At 43.9% G+C, this 24,015-nt stretch overlaps 1 protein-coding gene across 1 annotated transcript in view; it reads right to left on the reverse strand.

Moving 5' to 3' along the window:
* Kiaa1549l (KIAA1549 like) overlaps nucleotides 1-24,015 on the reverse strand; it is a 128,349-nt gene that overhangs the window by 78,049 nt on the left and 26,285 nt on the right. Inside the window, exons 8-11 of the mRNA XM_023710738.1 lie at nucleotides 20,899-21,050; nucleotides 16,505-16,676; nucleotides 10,924-11,087; nucleotides 4,183-4,367 (exon numbers count right to left, since the gene is read on the reverse strand). Of these exons, the coding sequence (XP_023566506.1) occupies nucleotides 4,183-4,367; nucleotides 10,924-11,087; nucleotides 16,505-16,676; nucleotides 20,899-21,050 (673 nt within the window). The remainder of the gene's footprint in view (nucleotides 1-4,182; nucleotides 4,368-10,923; nucleotides 11,088-16,504; nucleotides 16,677-20,898; nucleotides 21,051-24,015) is intronic.

Below are 24,015 nucleotides of genomic sequence, written 5' to 3' on the forward strand. Positions count from 1 at the left end.
CCCACAGCCTCTCCAACATTTGTTGTTGGGTGATTTCTTTATGATAGCCATTCTTTCTGGGGTGAGATGATATCTCAATGTTGTTTTAATTTGCATTTCACGGATGGCTAATGATGTGCAGCATTTTTTCATGTATTTATTCGCTTCTTTAATTTCATCCTCTGAGAAGCGTGTGTTCATCTCCGATGCCCATTTCTGGATTGGGTCTTTCAGTAAGTGAGGACTGCGGAGCTGGCAGAGGCGAAGTGTGCTGTTCACAGCAGGACTGCGCAGTGGGATTACAGCCAGGAATCCCCCTCCATCCCTCCTCAGAATACTCTTCTCTGATGTTCCCAATAGGGACCCCAGATGAGGGCGGGCCTCAAGGCCTTCTCCTCTTCACTCAGAACCAGACTCTCACCTTCCGTAACTCTGTGGGAAAGTGGGTTCTCTAAAGACCTCTCATGGGCCTCAGCTCACACCAGCCTGGGTGGACCAAGTGCCAAGACCAACCACCTGCCTCTAGAGAAGAGGGCCGTCGGGAGGCAGACACCTGGAGGCTTGTCTTTAGTGCCATTTGTCCACATTTAGCAAAAAAAAATTAGCAGGGATTGAGACCACCCCAATCCCTGCTCCACGGAAAACTGACAGGGAATCAGTGCCTCATCTGAGGGAGGTAAGCAGCTTGCGGCCAGGTGGGAGCTGTGTGTCCTAGTGGACGTGCTGCCCTGCTACTTCCTTCTCCTCTGGGAGCCTAGAGCTCTCGGTTCCGCAACGTTAGGACCCTAAACTCACCAGCAGTGAGAAAACTAGAATGTCCCAGGACGAGGCAGCATATGTAAGAGTGTCTTGTGGGCTGCAGAGCCCAACTTCTACACACAGGCGAAGTCTGGGAAATATTTACTCTATTCATTCTTTGGGGATTCCTAAAGTGCATTAGCATATCAAAGGCTCGGCTGGCGCTGTCATAGATTCATTTTGTTTCATTAAATCCAGCATTTTACAATTCATGTGGCCATAAGTCTCTTTTACCATAAAACATTTTAAATATCCTATAAAACTAGTAGTCTGGGAAATGTAGTCTAGGAAAATATAGATTGGGCATTAATTAATGAACATGTATTATTTATTTACCCAGAAGCTATTTGATTACTGAATATGGGTTGTATATATACACATATGTGGAGAAGACATACACTCCTGGGCTATTTTCAGAATCTCATAATTAACAGGACCCACTCTTCCAGGTAGCTTTATTGGAATAAAAGGCTTTCATTTAGTTCTTGGGGGAAAAGGAAAGAGAAAGGCTTTTTGTAACCTATTTTACACCTGCAAATTACTTAATTATTTAGTGGCATTTTAAGACCCTTTCCTTCATTTGATCTTGCAACAATTTTCTGCCTGTTCCTCTCACTCATTCCAAGGAAAGGTGTCCACAAGAGAAGTTCTACAGAGAAAACCCAACTCTGTTCTTTGTTTTCACTTGTAGAGTTCTGTTTCCATGGCGCCATCTACTCCAAACTCCTAATCAGAGACCGAGACCGTGTATTTGTACTTACATGACAGCAAAATGTTTCCGAAAGCAAACAATATCATCTGTGAGATTGAACTCAATGGTTCCCCATTCTGAGACCAGCGATGGACCCAGAGCCCAGAAAGAGAGTTTTGGGATGGAGATGAATCAACCACTGAACAATTACAGCCCATCACTAAGTGTCCTTTGCTAATGACTGTCCTTATGAAGTTGATTCTTCATCTTGGCCTATCAGCTTCAGCCACAAACACATTAGTACCCCCAAGACCTAGACTTGATGGAGGAAAGGGACCTACAATATTCATCAGACTGCCTAGGAATGACTGAATCTTCAGATTTCCATTTTACAATGGAAACATGTTAATAACTATCAAATCATTGGTTTCTCCTATTTTCATTTACAAAACACTTTGGGCTATCTAACAGACCCATCTTGCCCAGGGTTCCTGCGGTTTCTTTCTAGGTTGAATGAGGAAACTGACATAGAAAGATGAAGAACCCAGAAACATGATTCATGTTGGATTTAGCATTCAGGATCTTCTGTAATGATCTGAGACTTTCTTGATCAGTTAAAGGTGAACATAGATGAGGTTTCTACCACAGTCTGGGCAATGATACAGCTGGCCTACAGTAAGATCGCATTTTTATGATGAAATAATAATGAAGCAAAGATAGAAAACACATAATACTATAGACATTTTCTTTATCTGTTGTTTCACAAACTAATATTTCTTAATACAAATCTGTAGTAAATAAATGAACTCAATTAGCAAGAGTCAACTCCTTGCTAACCCAAGAAGAAATACTCATTCCAATATAGTTCTTAGAAATTAATCTTGACACAATTTACTCAACAAATAGGTGGAAAATAATTTTTATTCTTCTTGGAAGTGCTGTGTTAATAGTATCCTAATGCTAGTAATTCTATTTCTTTTTAGTATCTTCTAAATAGAAAATAAATAACTTGTCAGTATGCTTTTATTATATCTGACAAAGGTCATAATGAGAATAATTGCTGTAGAAAACACTATTTTCAAGCCAGCTCAACTCAGATCAATCATCAGTTGCATCTCTGTGTGTCTCAACTCCATTTTGCCGGGGCTCTTCCCCAATGCCGTGATGGTCCCAATTTGTTCCTATCTCTGTAATCAAGCCTTGGGGAAGTCTTTTACCACTCCTTCTCTGAACTTGACCTCATGACAAAGCAGGACACAGGCAGAGAGTTGGGAAATGTTCATATTTGCGGGCTAGTTATTCTTGTTGCCCTTGGACTCACCTTGGGAGAAAGCCTGGGCTAGCCTGCTGGAGGATGAGAAACCAGATGGAAAGAGGTCTCCATGACATGGGCCACCCCAGACAGTGAGTCAGCCTGCTAACATAGCACTATGCTTCCCCTCCCCTTCCGTCTCTCTGTCCTATTATTGTGGATTTCTTGCCTTTTTTGTACTCTTTACCATTTGACCTAGAAATAAATAATACCTTATCTATTTCATTACTTATTGTTTATCTTTCCTCACCATATTATAAACTCCATGAAAATATCAACTCTGTCTTGTTCACTGAAATATCTCCAGTGTTTAGCAAACAAGAAACATACACAGTAATACATATCTGTCAGATAAAGAGAGGAAACGAAGGAATAACACAGGAAAGAGGTGGTTTTTCCCATCTCCAGTGGCTTCAGGCAAGATAGGAGGGAGTAGGTGATGGATGTTGGTCTTGCCAGCCAACAAGACCTACCATGGAGCTCGTGACCTCTTTCTAAAGCTACTGATAAGTGCCTGTAATGAGTCTCTAACCTAAATTCTCCCACTTATCATCCACATTGCTGTCAAAATGGTGCTTTTAAAATAAAAGCTGGATGTCACTGTTGTCCAAAAGAACTTTCAATAGCTTCTCATTGGCTACAAAGTAATGGTCTCCTTAGCCTGGTGGTCAAGATGGTCTATCATTTTAATCCATCTTCTCATTTTGTCCTTCACAACATCCCAAACTGTGGGAATCCTCACTGTCCTGTTCTTTCCCCACTATTTCAGATGGATCCTTTATCTCTTCCCCCCTACTCAGACCACCCTACCCCTCAAGGCTTGCTAACAACCTGCTCCAAGATGTCCCCACAGGCAGCATTAAGTTCTCCTCCTCTCTTCACTGCAGCATTTAGACCCAACATGGGCCCTCACACATTGTCACGCTTGGCATTCCATTATTTATCTCTCTATCCCTTCCTTCACAAGATCCTTGGGTCAGCAATTAATCTCCCACATTTTTATAGCTCTCTTGATGCCTGTCAAAGGGCTCTGTTCATGGTAAAAACTCAATAAAGGGTTTTGACTGGAATCAGAAACTCTATTGAGAATCTGCCAGGTAAATTCCAAGTATCCTGAAAGAAAGGCACTGCTTTCAACAGACATGAAAACCACAAGGGTGATACTGGAGCCAAGTTTGCTAGCATAATAGAGGACCTAAATTTCCATGGTAATGGCTGATCAGTGACATAAAGTCTCATAATGGTAACCCAGAGAGAGCATCTCTCTTAGTCTCCTTTGCAGTATGCAAAATGAGCATGAAGGGGACTTTCTGAAGAGAACCGAGTAACCCACTTGAGGCCACAGCTTCTCCTACAGATTTCTCTTGCTGACAGGGAAAGGCAGCAGTTGGCCCCTGCCTACCTCTTTCTGGTTTCGGTGGACTTGGCTGTCTTGATGGTGCTCCCATCCTGAGCAACGTCCCTCTCCTGAGGAGCATCTCTAACTGGCAGGGGCAGGACCACGGTCTCCTGAGTCACGGGGATGACTTCCTCATCTGCCCCTTGTTGGCCGAGGTGCTGCTTAGCATAGTCAAAGCCTTGCACGGGCTGTAAAGATGAAACGGATGCACAGTTATCTTGCTAGAGAAATGTTGTCGTGATGGTCCTAAGAGAAGATAGGAAGCAAAGCACATGACACAGGAGCAGGCAGTTTTCTGATGAGGGAGAACAAACTCCAGTCCACATCATTGTTCTGTCCTGAAAAACCAGAACCTGCATCAATTTCACTCAGGAAATGAATTTCTGTAGATTAACTTGTTCTGAAAATGAAGGGTACAAACACGATACAAATAGGTGTTGGAGTATGAATTCTTTCATGGACTGCTAATTAGAAGCAACTTCTAGTTGATACGTTAATTAAGATATAATAGTCTCCATGTTATTCCCTGCCTAGAAATATTTGGTTGTTCCTGAAATATATATATGCAGGACAAGGCCACAGTGCCTAAAGCAGTCAATCTACATCTACCTCAGTTTTTTTTTTCCCTAGGGGGAGTGTTTGTTTGTTTGTTGTTTTTGCAGTACTCACAATTGAACTCAGGACCTTGTGCTTGCCAGGCAGGCTCTTATTCCCTTGAGCTATCTCCCCAGCCCTGGAGAGATTAGTATTCTACTTACAGATTCTACTTACAGTATTCTACTCACAGATGGCCTTATGTGTAATAGCATTTGTGTGACTTTGCCAAGTCACTTGAATTCTGAATATCAATTTTCTCATCTGAGAAATGAAGACATTTTTATCTGCTTTACTTCCACTGCCTTTAAGTATTAAAGTGGATGGCAGATCTGAAACGAGGGACATGTGTTACCACAGGTGAAAGCAACACAGTTATGGATAGAGACACAGAATTTGTGGAACCACTCTTTCATCCAGATTCTTCTCTTCAACAGACTGTCTCTCCTATAATTCATTCCCAGGGAATTAGTAAGGCTTTTATTGTGCAGTATCTAAAATCTCAAGTGAAGAAGGCAGCTGTGAGCAAAATCCAACAGACATCTAATAGTGTGTTGGTAAAGGACCAAGAAGCATGTTTAACTAATTCCTGGGGGTGCTTCTATTCTGCCAGCCCAAAGCGGTACAATGCAGATTTGAGACAGGAAGTGGGGTGATGAAAAGCAGCAGGTCTGAAAGAAGATTGCCTGGCTTCAAACACTGACTGTACCACTTACTAGCTGTGCAACCTCTGATAAGTGACTACATTCTCTGACATCAGTTTCTTCATCCATAAAATGGACAGAACGGTAATCGAGAACAGGACAAAATGCTTAGGTGAATGAAAGGAATATTAGACCACATTCAAGGTGATGCTATGAGGATTAAAGGCATTCAGCTTCAGCATTCAGCTAAGTATCTGGGGCACAGTAGGTGCTCAATTAGTATTCACTATGACTGTTTGCCTTCCTATTAAATCAGAATCCAGATGAAGTGGACATCAGTGATTCTCTCCAAGACAATCTGGAGATGAAACTCAGTCTCTACCGTTCAGTGTCTACCATAATTTGATATGATCAGAGGCTCCTTCAGCACTGAGTTGGCTAAGAAGCAAACCAGGATTCTCCAGCCAGATTGAACAATCGACAGCCTCTCACTGCGACCCCATCTGCAAACATACGGTGTCCCAAAACAGGATAGAGTTTTATTGCTAAATCCAGCAAAGCTTCTTCACTTGAGGTTTCCTGTACCTTTGTTATGGATGGTTCCTGTCAATTCCTTGGGAAACTCACTTTGGGAAGTGTGGTCACCTCACCTTCTCTGAGGCACACACTCTGACTTGGAGCTGAATTTCTGAACAGTGTTTGGTACTGTAAGCCAGTGTTGCTTCTTTTCCCTCCCCATCCTTGGTGCTACATGGAACAGAACAGAACTTTTGATGCCTTGGTGATGTCCCTAGAACACTGTCCCTCCCACAACAAATTGGTCACCTATTAGATTCAATTTCTGGAATATTCTAGAAGCTTCTTTTTTTCCAGGCCACTGCTCATTGTCTCCTGCCTCTGTCTTATTGCTTCTATTTAACTCCTTTCCAGGCCCACCCTGCAGAAGCTTCCAAGGATATCTCCATCAAAACACATCTAATCTTACTATACCCCCTCATTAAAAGTGTTTCATGGCACCCAAACTCTAGCAAGGCAACCAAGGTCCTCCATGTTTTGGGTACACCTATTCTTCTAGCCTCATCTCCTTTCGGTCCCTTTTCCACCTCACCTCCAAATCCCCTATTATCCTACTCAGTACAGGTGGGTAATAAGTGGATCCTCACCTTCAAGGAGCTCACAGCTTCAGCCTCATTCCACATTACTGGCACAACAGCAGGGATACTAATAAATTAGGTCACCAATCCTCACTATAGCTCAAAAAATAGGTATTATTGAGTCTCCACTTTACAGATGAAGAAAGGAAGGTTTAGAGGAGTTAAGGGATCACACAACTATTCCATAATGGAGCCAGTATTTGAACCTAGTATGACATGACATAGCACCAGGACACCCAGCCACTGCTTGCAGAATCATCCCATGGCTTCTCCTTCCCTGCTATGGTCGCCATCTTGGTTGGTTATGCATTTCATATTGTGCAAGGCCTGGCTTCTGTGCTGAGACTCCTGGCTGGTCCACGAGGAACTGAAAGTCTCCAACAGCCAAGGCTTCCCAAGAACCTAGTCACGTGTACAAGCTGGCCGTAGTCCCATCTCCCCTCTCTTCCCATTCGCTCTAAATTTGACTTCTTGCCCTTTACACTGAGTTGAAGTTACTCCCTGGATACCTCAGGTGATGGGGTGAATGATGGTATGCAGAAAGAAAACACCAAGGACCGTCAGAAGAGGCAGCAATTATTATTAGGCTGATCATAGCAATGACTGTATGTTCAGTAGTGACAGCATGCAGTACTCTGAAACTTCATTTCATCCTCACAATGGACCCAAGAGGTAAGTAGGGCAAACATCACAATCTTTACTTTCAAGAATAGAAAAGCTGAAGAGGTTCGATGATTTATCCAGTGATATCATGCAGCTAAAAGGTTAAAATACTGAAAATTAATTCTTCACTTTCTTGATTCCCAGGGTAATGTCCTTTTAACCTTCAACTTGAAAATTATCCAAGATTAATTAACTGTCCATTGGATATACACTAGTGTCTAGATGCAGGTACTTGATGAGTTTTTATAAAACTATCAAATTAAAATAATCTCTGACAATTTCAAAGTAGACATATTATATTATGCCTTATAAAGAAAAAAATGTAACACCAAAAGCCAATTCTTGTGTAACGTTTATTTTGTACCAGGTATAGCACATGGCAACTTACATACACTCACTTAATCCTTGCAAGAAGCTATCCACTAATATTGCTACTGCTCCCATATCACAGATGGGGAAACTGAAGCACAAAAAAGGTTAAATACCTTTCTTGAGATCACACAGGTTGAATGTGAAGAACAGACAATAGGTAGCTGTTCTTAGAGGGATGAGTGTCCTGTCCCAAGCAGATGTTCATGCCTACATCTTGCTATAGCCCTGACTCCTTTCTCCTAAGAAAGCCAAGGGGTCATGTTCTTTTTTAATTACATAAAGGGGAAAACTAGAGGGGAAAGGGCTCTTTATATAGAGTAAAGCAAAGAGAACTACAAATAAGGGAAGTAACAAAAGCCAAGAAGCTTGACACACTGCATTCATCCACTTCAGCACTACCACCAGCAGCCCAGCTAACAGTGGTAATGGGTTCATCTATGTACCTGGACTCTGAAGACAGGTGCAGGACCCATGCCCTGGCCTCAGCTCCCAGGAAAGCCACAGCCAGCTCCTATGCTTAGCATGTTAGGTTTATTACTGAGTCTCAGGAGGGTCCTGAGGACTTCTTCTGGCACCGTAGCCTGTATCCTAACAATGCAGTAATGTCCCAGGGGACATCCACCTACTCTGTGGATTGGTGGTACAAGCTAACTTTTTTATTCTGTCATGTCCCTTGACATTCATTGAATTCCAGTCACATGCACAGTTGTGACAGGTAGTGCAGCTGGCTCTCTCTCAGACACTGCAGTGCCCTGGCTTGCTACAGCAGGACTGCAGCAACACATAGCCAGTTCTACTACTTTTCTGGTTTTCTGTGCCAAAAGGGCTTTGGATGTCAAAGTGCCTTGCCCAGCCTAATTGGATGGGAAGACAACCAGAAGCCCTGCACACAAGTGGTTGCAATCAGCTGTGGAACATTGATTTGCTTGATTCATAACATCAGCCAGATATCTCAAGAAGCACAATGCATGGGGTAGGCACACCAAAGGAGCTACGGAAACCATAAACATCTCACCTATTCCAGTTTCAGAGAGCTTTCAAGCCCAAAGGTGTGCTATACTCTTGTGTTGTCCAGCTCATCTTGGCAGATGAGTAAGACTAGTTTAATCCATAACAGAGATGCCGCATCTAACCTCAGCCTGCCATGTTCTCATTCCTGGACTCAGATACAACTAGATTCTGGCAATTTCTTGTGATGTCTGAAAAGCGCATGTACCAAGCTAAGCTAGCTGTTCCTTCTTGGAACAGTTTCATTTTTTGCTGCTTGGCAAGTCCCAACGTACTCTTCCCATCAGCATCCTGCTGTGTCTGCAAAGCAGGTGCCTTTGCACCCACAGAAGAATAAGAGTGTTCTTTGGGATTTGGCTTTTCAGCAGGGAGAATGTCTAATCAAGTCAGACCTTCCCAACATGTGTATGGGTTTTGTAATGAATAACAATCCTTTGATTTCTTTTGCCCATAGGAGGTGTGATGGCACAGAAGAATGGAGGGATGCATTCCCCAAGTAAGGACATCTCATGGCTCATGGGTATGAAGTATGACAGTGATTTGTGGCTTCATTTCTCCACAGGTAGATGAGGATCAGAGACTCAGAGCTTGGAGAGGATCCTTCCTTTCAAATCCCGGAGTTCAGATAGGAATTCAATGAAGAGAGAGCTCAATGACTCAGGTGTGGGTCTCTGGAACTTGGGTGACTCTGGACAAATCCTAACATTTCTCTTTGGTTTCTTGGTAGCTAAATAAGGATAATAAAACCTGCCCTCACTGTGACCTACCTCACAGGGCTGCCATGAGGAACAAACGAGGTGACAGATTTTGCAGAGCTTAGCTAACTGTAAGGCATTATTTAAACACGGAGGATTACAGCTAGGATATTTCTCTGGGGGAATGTCACATCAGTGGCTACATGACTGGAAAATTAGCCTTCAGAGTTTCCTCAGCCCACTGCCTGCCAGTCACCAGAGGTGGATGGGGCAGGGATGTGCAGGCAACAGAGGAAGAACGGAGCTCAAACAAGGCTTCAGGGGAGCCATGGGTCTGACTTTCGGCAGCCAGCCTGCTCTGGCCCCGGAGCTGTCCATTACAGCATCCACTGAAGAAAAGTCACTTCAGTGGGGAGAACATTTGGGAGCCAGTGCGCCCAAAGGCAGCTTGCATGAGAAGCTGAGATTGTCTCATAGTCAAGCTGGGCTGCCACAGCAAAATACCATAGATAGGTAGGCTGTATAAACATCAGACATTTATTTCTCGCAGTTTGGTAACCCAAGATCAAGATGCCAGTGCGGTTGGGCTCTGGGGAAGGCCTACTACGGCTCAGATCTAGGATGGCTCCGACCCCCAAGTCTCAGATGTTCAGAGGTGAGACTTTAGAAAATGACTGGATCATGGGGCTGTGTATTCATCACCAGATTAATTCACTGAAGAGTTCACAGCCAATTGTGCTGTTTGTAGAGCTCCACCTCCTAAGAGGTGGTGGAGATCCCTGGTCAGATGACGCAGGTCACTGGGGGTGTGACCTGAAGGGGTGTAGCTCCCTCCCAGGCATCTCCTTCCTCTCTCTTGGCCTTGGCCACCATGGCCTGAGCAGCCCTGTCTGCCATCATCCCTGTGATCCTGTTTCTGCCTTGCTGCCAGTCAACCTGGGTTGGAAGTATGGGCCAAAATAAAGCTTTTCTCCTTTAAGCTACAGGTGTTGGATATTGTGTCCAGTGACAGGAATGTGACTGAGGCAAGGCTGCAGACTACCCACGTCTTACATCATCACGCAGTGGGGAAAGCAGGGGAACTATCAAGGGCTTCTTTACCAAGGCCACCAATCTCACTCCTAGGGGCACCATCCTCATGAACTAATTGTCTCCCAGTGACTTTCCCCCTGATACTATCACTTGGGGAATTAGAATTTCAGCATATGAATGTGAAGGGCACAAACATCCTGACCATAACAGATCTGGCTGTACCACTCCTTCTGCAACTCACAAACCACATAACCTTGAAGGAGTTACTTTCCATGCATAAGAAGAGGAAATCCAATGAACTCATCTGCGAAGTCCTTTCAGTTCTCTCTGGCTCCTAGTTTCCTGTGCCTCAGTGTCTTCATCTGTAACGTAATGGTCCTTCCTCCAAAGGATGCTCTGTGTGAATCGCCCGGGAGCGTATGTGGCGAACAGTGAGCAGCAGATAAGCATGTCATTTTCTGATCAGGAAACAGAGGTGCTCCTCCCAAACAGGACGCATACCTTTTGAGGGCTCTTCTAATGGTTCCAAAACCCAGCAGGCAAGGCCTGCAGGCCCGGGTTCCCCTCCCTCTCCCCACTTACCTTTGCTCTCTGAGGCAGGCTTATCATGGTGTCTGGCTTGAAGTCATTCTTGTTCTTCCTGCAGAGCACAGCAGTGATGATGACGATGATGACCGTGACCACGGCGATGGGTGCCAGGACCGCGGCAATGATCCACAGATTGTTGGGGGGGTTCTTCACCACGGCTGCGGGAAGGAGCCCGCAAGAAGCGTGTGACAAGCAGCACCAGACATGAATGTCCCCACCCCAATCCCAAGTCATGAGACAGATGGGAGGGAGCAAAGGTTAAGAGGGCTCAAGATCAGAAAGCCTGTGCCTCAGCAGCATGTGACCTTGGGGAAGGGACTTGAGCTCTCTGAGTCTCAGTTTCTTCACCTGTAAAATGAGAGTATAGCTTTATAATGTTTTAGTGTGGGCCCCTGTGTGGAGCACAATCAAAATATCCTCCATTAGTATTAAGAGGAGGAAGATGGATCCATATCATTTTTCCTCATTGGTGATATGAGGATTCTGCAATGGTTTATAATAGTGTCTTGTACATAATAGGTGTTCAATTAAAAATCAAAGGCATTGAAAAAAAAAGAAAAAAAAAATCAAAGGCATGTATACATGAACTAACACTGTCCTTGTTGCAGTTTGGTTCCTCATAGAGACATTCTAGTAGGACAGACTATCAGCAAGTTAAAAAGCCCATCTGGGGCTGGGGAGAGAGGTCAGTGGCCTAAGTGCCCACCTGGAAAGCACAAGGTCCCGAGTTCGATCCCCAGTACAACATGCAGTGTCAGCCCTGGAACTGGCCATGGTGGCACAAGCCTGTAATCCCAGCACTGGGAAGACTGAGATGGGAGGATCACTATGAGTCCAAACTGCATGGTGAGACTCTATACCAAATAAATAATTTAAAAATCTCATCTGTGTGGTTATTCTAGTCCATATTTAAATTCATGTACTCACAATCCAGTGTATGTATCATTCTTTTTAGGGACTGGTTAGCATAACGTGGTCTTCCCGACCCTGCTGAGTTCTGAAGGGTCACCTCTACACGTGACTTCATACTCTTCGATCTCACACCAGTGAGCACATTAGGTTCGAATGACTTCCACTGACCTAACTTAAATATCATTTTGACCACCAAGTGAATTTATTACTGTACACAAGAAAAACCTATTCTATCCTCATTTAAACAGAGGTGAAGGACGTTTACATACTGTACCAGGAAGAAAGGCATTCTCCAAACAAAACAATAGAAGTGAACTCCCAAAGCTGAGGACTTTACAATATAAAGACCACCCCGTTAAGTACCACATGGACAGGGACAGTCTGAGGGTCCAGCAGCCTCTGCTCTGCCCTCAGCCACCTTCTCACTTCTACTGATCCCCTATTAGCCAAGATCTGCCTGTCATCTGGCTGCCCTTGGGCTCAGAATATTAATACCAAAAAATCAGTCTATTCCCACAGCTTTTACCAATCAGTAATTAATCACTTTAACTTCTGAAAACAGCACACTAGAAGATGTGCTTCTGTTGATGTTACACACTTAATTGCTCCTGCTTTTAGTAATTCAGAATTTATATGTGAGTTGTGTGTGTGTGTGTGTGTGTGTGTGTGTGTGCCATTAACATTTTTCAACACTTAGAGCTTCTGTGAAAACTATTAATATGCCTCTTTGGCCAGACTAGCCTATCTTGACAGATTAAAAATGTACTGTCTCGGTGTCTATCCAGGTAAATACATATGTATGATTCTTCTCATTAGCAAGAACAAAGTGTTTATGTGCTCGGCCTTTGCCTCAGTCTCACTGTTTTTGTGGATGTGTTCTGTTTTTCTAGATGCAATACGTAAAATCCCTTCACCTCTATTTAAAAGGTAAGAATAGATTCATCTTGTGTCCATTAATAAAGTCCTTTAATGGTCAAAGTGATATTAAAGTTAGGTCAAATGAAGTCATACAAACCTAATATATTCCTTTGGCTCCTGATCTAGAAGGACAAAGTCATGTACAGAGGGGATGAGGAAGGACTGACTGTTTAAATTGCAAGAGTGTGAGCAGAGGACAGAAAGGAAGTGAATCCAAGGTCAGTGAGGACTCAGGACATAGCAGAACCTATACTATAACATCCTGTAACTCAGTTGTGTCCTAAATTTTCTGATCAAGGAGATTATGAGGCCACAGAGGAAAGTGATCAATGATGTACAGTGTGCCTAAGGAGAGTCACATGGAGAGAAACATTCTCTCAGGCTTTCACAGAGAGCAAATTGGTCAAGCAATGGCTGTGACTCATCCACATGGCTGATACTGACAAAGGATCTACAAACTGCAGGACAGGGTTTCAGGATAAATCCTGAGGGTACTTGACTGACATTGGCAGATACAAAAGTTACATTTCTTGTTATATAGGTCTTACTTTATCTTGGTCTTAACCATCCAGCAGAAAAGTATAAAAATGAGGTATAAAAAGTAAGGCCATATTAATATGCTGAGCTGTAAAAGGCTCAAGTCAACAGCTTCTGACATTGCCAGTTCTGCGAATAACCCACTACTATTATGGACTACTGGACTATATTGGAATATTTTGTTGAATTCATACACCTACAGTATTTAAATGGCAATGGAATACCCATCTCTGACAAAACTAAACAAGAAAGGGGATATAAATGAAGGACCATTTTGCATCTGTATACACAAAATAGTTAGGATAGATATACAGCTACTTTCTCTTAATTCAATGAGAAGAAAGATTTGTACTAATAGTGTTTGTGGACAGGATATCATGTCTGCTTCTAGTACTATGAATAACCACTATGAAGACAACAATATGCAATGTATTAATTATTGAAACTGTCCTACTAATTCATTTTGAAACTGTCTCACTGCTATGTGTTTCTCAATAAAATTAATAAAAAAAAAAAAAAAAGGAAGTGAAGACAACATGCTCTGCCCACCCTTTCTGGGTTTAGATCCAGCAGTGCTAATGTCATCCCAACTCACAACAGACAAAACTGAGCCCCACCCTGGGGAGGGTGGACTTTGATTGAAAAATCATTTCTCTAGAACAAAGTTTTGTATCATTTCCAAGTGGACACACATGAATGGAAGTGTAAGTTTTACACATGTACGCAGGAAAGTTTGTCAGAAGGAAAACAGTCAAAGATCCAAATGATCCAAGCACAGAATGAAATCTCCTCCTGTGGAGCAAATGTTGGAAGGAGGAGCAATCTGCTTGAGAATGTTTGCAGCTCCTTTCTGTGACCATCACCTAAAAGGTCTCAGACATTAAGAGTCCACAGCTGGTGGAAGTGGAAACCAGGGAGAATGTACACAGAACCCCGCAGCTGGGGAGGACCTGATCCACATCCTTCTCCTGCCCAAGCCCTCCTGTGGCTTTTGTCCCTCTCAGAGCCACCCATGAGGCTCAGTGCCCATGGCCCTGTGCATGGCTTTTGTATCTGGGATGTTATATCCCTATGCCCACTCAAGCACTCCCTGGCTCAAGCTCTCCTCTGCCACGAATCTACAGGTACCTGCAGGGGCCATTTCCTTCTGTACTCCTCATCGCTGTTCACTTCCTCGCTATCCTCTTCTTGACACCTCCCCCAACCATCTGAAACTACAGCCACCACATCCACCAAGGATATTCCCTGGCCCTTCCTTGCCCACTGTCCCCAAGGCACTCAGCTAATTATAATTCACTGCATCTCATTCCTTGCTTATTTCATCTCTGGAATGTGCCCCGCTGGGAATGTTAGGTCCACGAGGACAGGCACTTCTTTGTCAGTTTTATTCATTTCTGTCTCTCCAGTACCTGGGCTGGTGCATGGCACGCAGTAGATGCCTAATGAATATTTGTAAAGGAATGATCAAGAGTGAGTCTCTTTCACCAAAATGTTACTCTTCCATTTCTGTTAACTAGCATTTATTGAGATGAATGTCACTGCTTCCCAACTGAGATCCTCCTGTTTTCAGCCTCCCCAGTGCTGGGATTACAGGTGTGCACCACCATGCACCACCATGACCTAAGGGCAGGGCTGGTGCAGCATACGGTGCAGGGGGGATTGAACCGTAGTCCCTGCACTTGCCTAAACTTGCCTAAGCAGGTGCTTTAGTCCACTGAGCTATCTTGCCAGCCCCTGTGGCACTTTCTGAAGCAGTTCTCAACGTCCTTTCTGTTAGTGCCTTTATGAGACATGCTGAGTACCACTGAACAGAAAAGTGGGCTCGTGAAAACATGACTGCATGTCCACGTCTACTTCATTCACTGGATCTGGCACCAAATGACTTCTGGCTCATTCCCAAAGCCACAATGACCATAATAGGTAAACATTTTGAATCAATTGAGGACACTGAACTAAATACATTTATGAAAGAGAACTTCCAGAGTTGTTTGAGAAAAGTGGCAAGAATGATGGGTTGTGTTTCAAAAAAGGAGAATGCCTTTTGCCGTAACAGCTTTAAAAATTTAGGGCCGGCAAAAGTGGGTATGGTGGTGCACGCCTGTAATCCCAGTGCCAGGGAGGAGGAAAACAGGAGGATCGCTGTGAGTCTGAGCTGTGTAGTGAGACCCTGTACCAAATACATAAAACACACAAAAAAATTTAAATGCAAATCATAGTTTTGATCATCCTCAAATGATATACCATCTCGTTCTCCTGCCATTCAGGGGCTGAGTCTCCTGATGCACACATTTTCCTAATGCTATCACATCCCCATCCGTCTGTTCATCCTGGCTGTGTGAACTCCGTGTGTCCCAAGCACGCCTGCTCTTTCTTCTCCATTCTTCTGCTCAGGCTGCTCTGCTGAAGCCTACCTACTCTTCTCCTTCTGCTGCAACACAGGTAAGAGCACAGCTCGGGAGTCAGACAAATCCAGCTGAGATCTTGGCTACCCAAGTACCAGGTCTGTGGTGTTCAGCAGGTGATTTCATTCCTCTGAGACTCGGTTTCCTTTTGATTTAGAGCTAAAGAAACACTGCTCTTAGGAGAGCCAAAGGTGAGGAACTCTCGGTGAAGCAAGTAGCACAGTAGCTGTCATAGGGAGGGTACTCACAGAGGTAGCTATCATATGTCCTTTGTACCTTCATTCCGGATGACCTTTCAAAGCAAAGCTCACCCTGCTTGTCCCTGCATCACACTGCCAGGCCCCTCTTGCAATATCCTCTTTCCTAGCTGCATCAACTCCTGGCCCCTTAAAGGCAGGAGGAGCCAAGGACTCAGTTGCGTCAGTGTGTCCTCAAGCACCAGGCATAGTTCCTATGGGACTCCACAAATGTCTATTGAATCAAATTAGCTTTTCATTTCCCAGGCATACAAACATAATTTCAGCTTCAGTAATCTTTCATAGCTATTTTCTAGATTAGAGAGACAGGGTAAGAGTGGTATCACTTGGGGGAGGGTGACATCATTAGGTAATTTGAATACTACAAACCACATTTCTTACCCCAAACCTACTACTTCATACAACATAGAAAACATGGCTGATCAATTTAAGAATCTTCCAGAGTAGAAAAATGTTTAACTCTGACACCGTTAACATGAGTTGGAAGACTCAGATGGTAAGGAAACATTTAATGGCTTTTGTAATGCAGAATAAAAACTGTTCCCTTACGGTCAGCTTGCAGAAGGACAACATGGTGCAGGGTCAAGGCCATCCTTTGGGAGTCAATGGTGCTCAGGATCTTGGCTGCCGCAGTCCCCAGCAATGGCTTCCCGTTGTACAGGGTGTAGTAAGTCAGCTCCGCTGGGTCTTTTGGTCCCGGCACACGCTGCATCTTTACCATCTTTCAGAAAAAGAGAGGCCACGTGTTGACAGCACATCTTGTACCAAACCAGAATCCCCAGGCAATCAGCAGGCTCTCTGCCCCACTACAGTGCGCTATGGCTAAGTAGACCCACACCTTATGAGCCAGACACCAACCTTCATGGCCCTTGCTATAGCCAGACTCTGAAGCCTGCTATCACTGGACTGGGAGCTGGGGAGGGGAGAGAGATTCTGAAAAATATGAACATCTGGAAGGGCACAGTTTGAAGTTGGAGGCAAAAACACAGAATACGATGTTTCTCAGGCCCCACAGAGCTCTGGCCTCATTTAAAAATAGGCTTCCACATTAATTCAGGGCATGCTAGGTTATTCTCAAACAAGATTTTTAATTCCAAATGTCTGCAGTTGGCAGAAAGGAAAAAAGAAAATTAACCTACACATCTATAATTCAAAAGATCACTGATAAATACAGTACTTGGAAACTCAAAGTTTGTCTTCTAAAGTACTACTGTATTTCCTTTATTGTAAAAGTTATACATATTTGGGAACATTTGAAAATGTAGAAAAGCATCAGAAAATTGACTATAATAAAATAATTTATAATGCTTTTTCCACTGCTAATTATCTGGAGCATTTCCTTGTAGGACCTGGATTTTGCCACAGAAGCCTTTCCTTTGTAATTTAACAAAATTATTTCTCATGCTGTCTATAAAATATTATACCTTGCTAATTATGCTCGCATCTTTAAATGGCCTCAAACATTTCAAACACATAAATACTTATTTCTGAATGATATTCAAACGCTTACTTCACAAACTTGTTTAACAAATGCTTTATTATTGAACACTTACATTGTTTCTAATTTTTCAATCCTATAATTAATAATGGATAAACATAAATGTAAAAAGTTTAACTTTCAGCACCTATATAGTGTTCTACTATACATAAGCCTGGTACACTTAACTATTCTTTTATTATATTGAGCATTTAGGTTACCAACTTTTTGTTCTTATCACTAACAACTGATAAACATTACAGTATAATATAGTGGTCTTCAAAATATAGTATATATTGAAGAGTTTTAGTTTAATTATCTATTAAAAGATCTTACAAAGATGTTTATAGTAATTTAGTTAATAATAGTAAAACAAAAAAGGGAACCCTGAAAATTCAAATGCCATTCAAAGTAGTCTGAATCAATGAGTAACAGTGTAGTCACACAATGAAATACTGTAGAATAGTGAAACTGAATAAACTATCACTATTTTGTATCAATGCAAAAGCCTGATATTGAATGACAGAAATGAATCACAGGCTATAAAATTGAAAACTTGCAAAACCACATGACCTTGTATAAAAACACGCATATGGACGGTAAAACCTACATACGAACTATGGAAGCAATTTAACACAAAATTTATTTGTTTTTTAATGTATTTGGTACAGAGTCTCACTATACAGCTTGCACTCACAGCGATCCTCCTGTTTTCAGCCTTCCCAGCGCTGGGATTACAGGTGTGCACCACCATGTCCAGTCTTGGTGGCTGGCTCAGTGCAACCGGGGAGAAGCCAGTGCAGCATGTGGTGCCAAGGACTGAACACTGGTCCCTGCACTTGCCTAAGCAGGCGCTTAGTCCATTGAGCTATCTTGCCGGCCCTTGATATAAAATTTAGAATCATGCTCAACTCTGACAGAAGGAGAGGAAGTACAATCAAAGAAGAAATACAAGAAGCTCCTGGGGCTAAGGTGAGGGCAATGTTTCACCCTATGGATTAGTTGTGGCCCCTTTTCATTAGTGTACTTGAAACCACATAATTTTTATCTTTTGTTGTATACCTGCTGTATCTAACAATTGAAAAAGAGGTATCAGTACAACACAATAAAAATGTGATAGATCAGATCAAGCATTTAATAAAGTATCTGAATATCCAGTAAGCACATAAAATATACTTAATGGGGACATTCAAATTAAAATTATGTGACACGATTGTCCATCTACCAGTGGTAAACTAAAATAAGAAGGACTGACAATAGTATGTGTTTGTCAATATATGGGTAAAGCAAATGGTATCCTATATCTGGTTGGTAGAATGTAAGATAGCATAACCACATTGGGAAAATATCTGGTAGTTTCACATACAGCTAAGTATTCACCCTATGAACCAGCAATTCTCCTATACACCCCGGCAAGGAAAAAGCATGTGGCCCCAAAATGATCCATGCAAAAAAAAAGTGCATAGAAGTCTTGTTTAATAGCTGCAAATTAGAAGTAGATGAGGTATCTACCAGCATAAGAAGAGATAAGCTGAGCACAGGGCTATAATCCCAGGTACTCAGGAGGCAGAGAGAGTGGGATTACAAATTTGAGGCCAACCTGAGCAACTGAGCAAGGCCCTGTCACATAAAACAAAACAAAATGACAAAGATATAACTCGGTGGTAGGATGCACTTGGGTTTTTGCCCAGGGCAAAAAAAAAAAAAAAAAATTCTTCTTAGCATGGCTTTTCCTAAAGTGGTGCCAGAGGCCATCTAATGTCTCTGAAAAATGAAAATATATAAAAATAAACCACTTGCTTCACTCTGGCTCTCCAGTCAGCCATACGGACAAGTAAACCGAGTACTTAGGGGAAAACTGAGAGAAAACATCTCTCTGGACCTGTTTAGACATGAGGAATGTGTTAGGTTGCTTAGGGTTACGAGAAACCCAGAATCGTAGCATAAGCCTCTCTGCCCTTTCAGCTGGTACAAATCTCTGTCATCAGAGTACCGATGGCTTCCTTTCTGTCTGGAGAAGTGTGAATTACAGGGCTTGCATGGAATGTACAAAGAAGAATTATAAACCCAGCACAAGAAATTAACCATCCCTTTACCTTGTGATGAGGTTGTCAGGGACCACAAAGACTTTTAGAACCAAAGCAGCATTCAGGGGCCAAATTCATAACTGTGAATAAGGGGACTGAGAGTCCCTGTCAGGGGCATGATGCTGACTCAGGCAGGGAGAGAGAATGGGTTATTTAATGGATTGCGTGTGTGCTAGGCATGGCCAACTACCCTTCAGAAGTTCACACATTGGCACAGCCTGTTAGACTGTCCAGTGAAGAAGCCCACCTTCCAGGCTTAGCTACTGAGTACTTTAGCATAATGAGGACAGGTGAGTTCTCATTGGTGAAGTCAGTGGTCTTAAGCTTTGTGGATTGGTTAGAATATTCAAGACTCCCACTCTTGATAGAACGGGGCAAGGTATCAAGGAAGGGTTAGAACTGCTTCAGTGGGCATGGCTACACTGACTGCCTTGAGTGGGCTTCTTCGGAAGTAAATGCAAAAAAAGAGCTGAGTGCTTGTAGTTTGAGAGGGGCCAGGAACAGAGAAGAAGGTGAGGACGTCACATACAGGTGGGAAGAGCCAATTGCTGCACTCACCAGTGTGCAGCAAAAGTAAGACTGGAACTTACTTTTGTAGGAAAGCTCTGGAAATGATCTTGAAGATACATTTTAGAATTTCCCCAGAGAAGGGTGGAAGCAGAAAAGTATCTGTCCCTCCACCACTGGCTAATTCCTAGACCTTTCCAGGCAGCAGAACTTGGGCAAAGTGGCTCCCAAGAGTAGCCCTGCAGGACAGATTCGGGGAATGGTGCTGACATCTGACTGGCATATTTAGAAAAGCTGAGAGAGGGCCACGCAGATAGCCCAGTGGATTAAAGTGCCTGCTTAGGCAGATGTAGGGACCAGGTTCTATCCCCGGTGTGCCGTACCAGTCCCACCCCTGGGGCTTGCTGAGATGGTGAATGAGACTGGGCATGGTGGTGCATGCCTGTAATCCCCGCGCTTGGGAGGCTGAAAACAGGTGGATCACTACAAGTCCGATCTATGTAGTGAGACCCTGTACTAAGAAATACTTTAAAGAAAAGCTGAGAAAGCATGGGTGGAGCCACATGAGTGCCTGCTCCAGGGCCCTCTCTAAATCCTTACGTGGTTATATGTCCACTACAAGCTTGGAGGGTGCTGTATTGTAATCGGTTAAATGTAGACAGCAGAACTTTTAGTTTTATAAATATCTGCATGTGTGCAGAACCTTATTTGGAGACCTCCTTCCTTATTGACCCTATGGGAGGCTGGCAATGGCCCTCACCCTCCAAAACCTCAGAGCTGTGTTGACGCCACAGCTTCTTCAGGGGCAGCCAGAATGCTCCTCCATACACATCCCAAAGCGCCCCCCGCAGTGGCACGGCACACACACCTACCTGCACAGTGTAGCTTCCCAGGGTGGTGGCTCGTTTAAACCGCCGGCCTTGTTGCTGGGACATCATGAACAGCTGGGCAAGGCGCTGCTCCATGACGCGGGCGAAGCTCTGGTTATGCAGGCCCACAAGAGAGTTGTCCACGCCCTGCAGCACTGTGGGTACAGAAGGCAGAAGGAATGCTCATTGTTCAGACTCTTGCTGACTCAGTGACCACAACTAACACCTTCCCTGTGTGGCCGCTAAGGGCCACCATCCTGCCTCCTGTTCAGGTATGGGAGTCCTTACCTTACGTCACCTTCACAGAAGCCCAGGAGTTAGGAATCACCATTCATGGGTTCCAGATGCTGAAAAGCTTAAGCAACTTATCTAAGAGTCAGAGTGCAAGCCCAAGCCTGTGTAACTCCGAAGCCCGGGCGCTTTCCTCTATGAGCTGTGACTTCTCTAACACTGCTGTATCAAACCTGAAGTTTCTTTAGGATGATCTGTGCAGGTAAAAGTCCACAGAGGAACACAGCAGAGCTGCTGGAACAGTAAATTGGCTGATTCCCACTCCAAAGTGATGGCTGAGGGTTACCCTAGTTGTAGTTTATTTTTCTTGACAGCTTTGCTGAGGAATCTCAGCTACATCTGACAAACCATTGTCTTATATCTCAGCAAACTGATCTATTCAGGGTTCTCATCTGCGGAGTTCTTTAAGTGCTCACTCCTAAAGGTGCCCAGGGTGACTCGGGTCCTCTCGCACTAAAGAGCAGGAACAACTTAATAAAAAGATCAGGCTTGAGCTCAGCTCATGTTAGCCCTGGGGATTTTGGCAAATCACTGGCCACCCCTGAGTTCAAGTCTTTCTCTGTAAAAAGGGAGTAAGACAGTGAATGTCACAGTGAACATTTTCAGTGGTCTCCAGGTGGCATAAGCACTGGGCTTAGGTCATGGAAGGCAAATGTGGTTCCTTTCTTTCTCGCCTCCCCTCCACTGATGGCTTCAGAGAATCTGGAACCAACGTTAAGGCATTGATGTTGGACCTTCAGGACGGGTCTAGTATGTGGAGCAAGGTTTAATGAGTCTAGGACCTACTGTGGTCACTTTCTATGGAGGAAACTGCCTTTTTCTATCTAGTCTAAATCTAGTCTAGTCCTTGTTCCTCATCCCTCTGGAAGTACATTTTACCCCAAATACAGTTATACCAAACATAGTCATGCCAAAATTTTAAGCACTAAAAAAAATTACAACCATTTTCTTCAAGAGACCACAATGTACAGGGTGGGAAAACCGAAGAAAAATTTTCCATCAATAGAGTTTGTTCTACCACAGTCAAGCCAAGGATCACTGATGCCAGCCTTCTGATGGGGTACAGAAATTGCCTGGATGTAAGGAGCATACTGTCTTTATGGCATCCGGGACAGTGAGATGCTGCCCGTAACCAGCACTAATGACCACATTCTACCCAAGGCCAGACCAAGCAGTCAACCACAACACGCTATGAAACCGGTCAAGAGAGAAGTAAAACCCATAGCTGGCTCTTTGAAATGACTTCTTTAATGTCATAAATGTCAAATAATCCCCCTGGAGGATATAAAGGGGCTCTCTTTCTAGGGCCCTTGTGAGAGATTCCTAGCTTATCTGTCAGATGAGACCCCTGGGGGTGGGGGAAGAAAAGACAAAGCACCATTGCTTTATTCCCACTGTGTCAATTCTCTCAGTGGGACATTCTTGTTGCCCAGATATCTACAGGATAAAAAAAAATTCACTTCTAATAAAATGACAGACCAACCTGCTGATGTGTTATATCTAACCTGGCCTCTCTTGGCCAGTGGATGAAACAGAGAGGGACATATGACAGCCAAGGAGCATCTTCACGGATTATTTTGTGGGACGCTCAGCCATGATGCAAAGGTTGAGTTCCTAGAAAGGCAACGGTCAGGCTGGGTGTGGTGGCACACACCTGTAATCCCACCTACTTGGGAAGTTGAGCAGTAAGGTACGAGCGTGAGCTGTGTAGGGAGCCCTGTCTCAAAAGGAAAAATGGAAAAGGGCTGGGGATGTGTTCAGTAGTAGAGGACCTTTGGTTCCAACCTCAGTATAAATCACTCAATCACTCAATCAATCAATCAATCAATCAATCAATCAGAAAGCTGATAAAGAAGTTCTAGAAATAGAAAATGCTATATATATCTGGTATAGCATTGTAAATATTCCTTATGTCACTGAATTGGGCAATAAAATGGTTAAAATGGTACATTTTATATCGTGTATTGTACAATAATTTCTTTTGGTCAGGGGAAATTGCCTCCAGGCAAGTGTAGGAGGGCACAGGAACGCCCAGAGATACAGCAATCACCCCCACATGATCCTCACACGCTGCCCCCTCGCAGCTCTATGTGAGGAAAGTGCAACCCTCCCAGGAAGCCCCTGGGGAGAGCTGGGGCTAGAGGCACGGCCTAGATTCGAGTCCTGACTCTCCCTTCCTGGGCATTCTTGGATAGACCACTTAGTTTCTCCAGGCTTCAGTTCCTCTCTGAATACCACCTGCTCACCATATCATGTCATTTGTAAAGAACAGATAACTCAATAAAAAAGGCTTCTAGCACAGTGGTACAGGGCACATAAAAGGATGTCAATACTCTGCAGTGAGCTGGGTGTGCTGGCTCGTGCCTGGCACCTCGGAACTCAGGAGGTTGAGACAGAAGAATCCCCATGAACTTGATGCTAGCTTGCCTACACAAAGAGACCTTGCCTCACAAACAAACAAACAAAAAAAGCCAACCATCAAAAAACCATTGTGGGTGAGATGACCGAGGCCAAGGGATCCTGAATAGACCCAGAGCGCAGGCCTGGGGAGTGAGTAAGACGACCCAGGCCGCAGGATCCTGAACAGACCCAGAGCGCAGGCCCGGCGAGTGTGTGAGACAACCCGAGGCCGCGGGATCCTGAACAGACCCAGAGCGCAGGCCCTGCGAGTGAGTGAGATGACCTGGGGCCCTCCGGATCCTGAATAGACCCAGAGTGCAGGCCCTGCCAGTGAGTGAGACGACCTGGGGTCCTCCGGATCCTGAATAGACCCAGAGCACAGGCCCAGCACGGAACCCTTCAGCAGAACTCCCTGCAAAGAGGCTAGAG

The sequence above is a fragment of the Octodon degus genome, unplaced genomic scaffold, assembly GCF_000260255.1.
Source record: "Octodon degus isolate 3935 unplaced genomic scaffold, OctDeg1.0 scaffold00018, whole genome shotgun sequence".
In the NCBI taxonomy this organism is placed as follows: Eukaryota; Metazoa; Chordata; class Mammalia; order Rodentia; family Octodontidae; genus Octodon; species Octodon degus.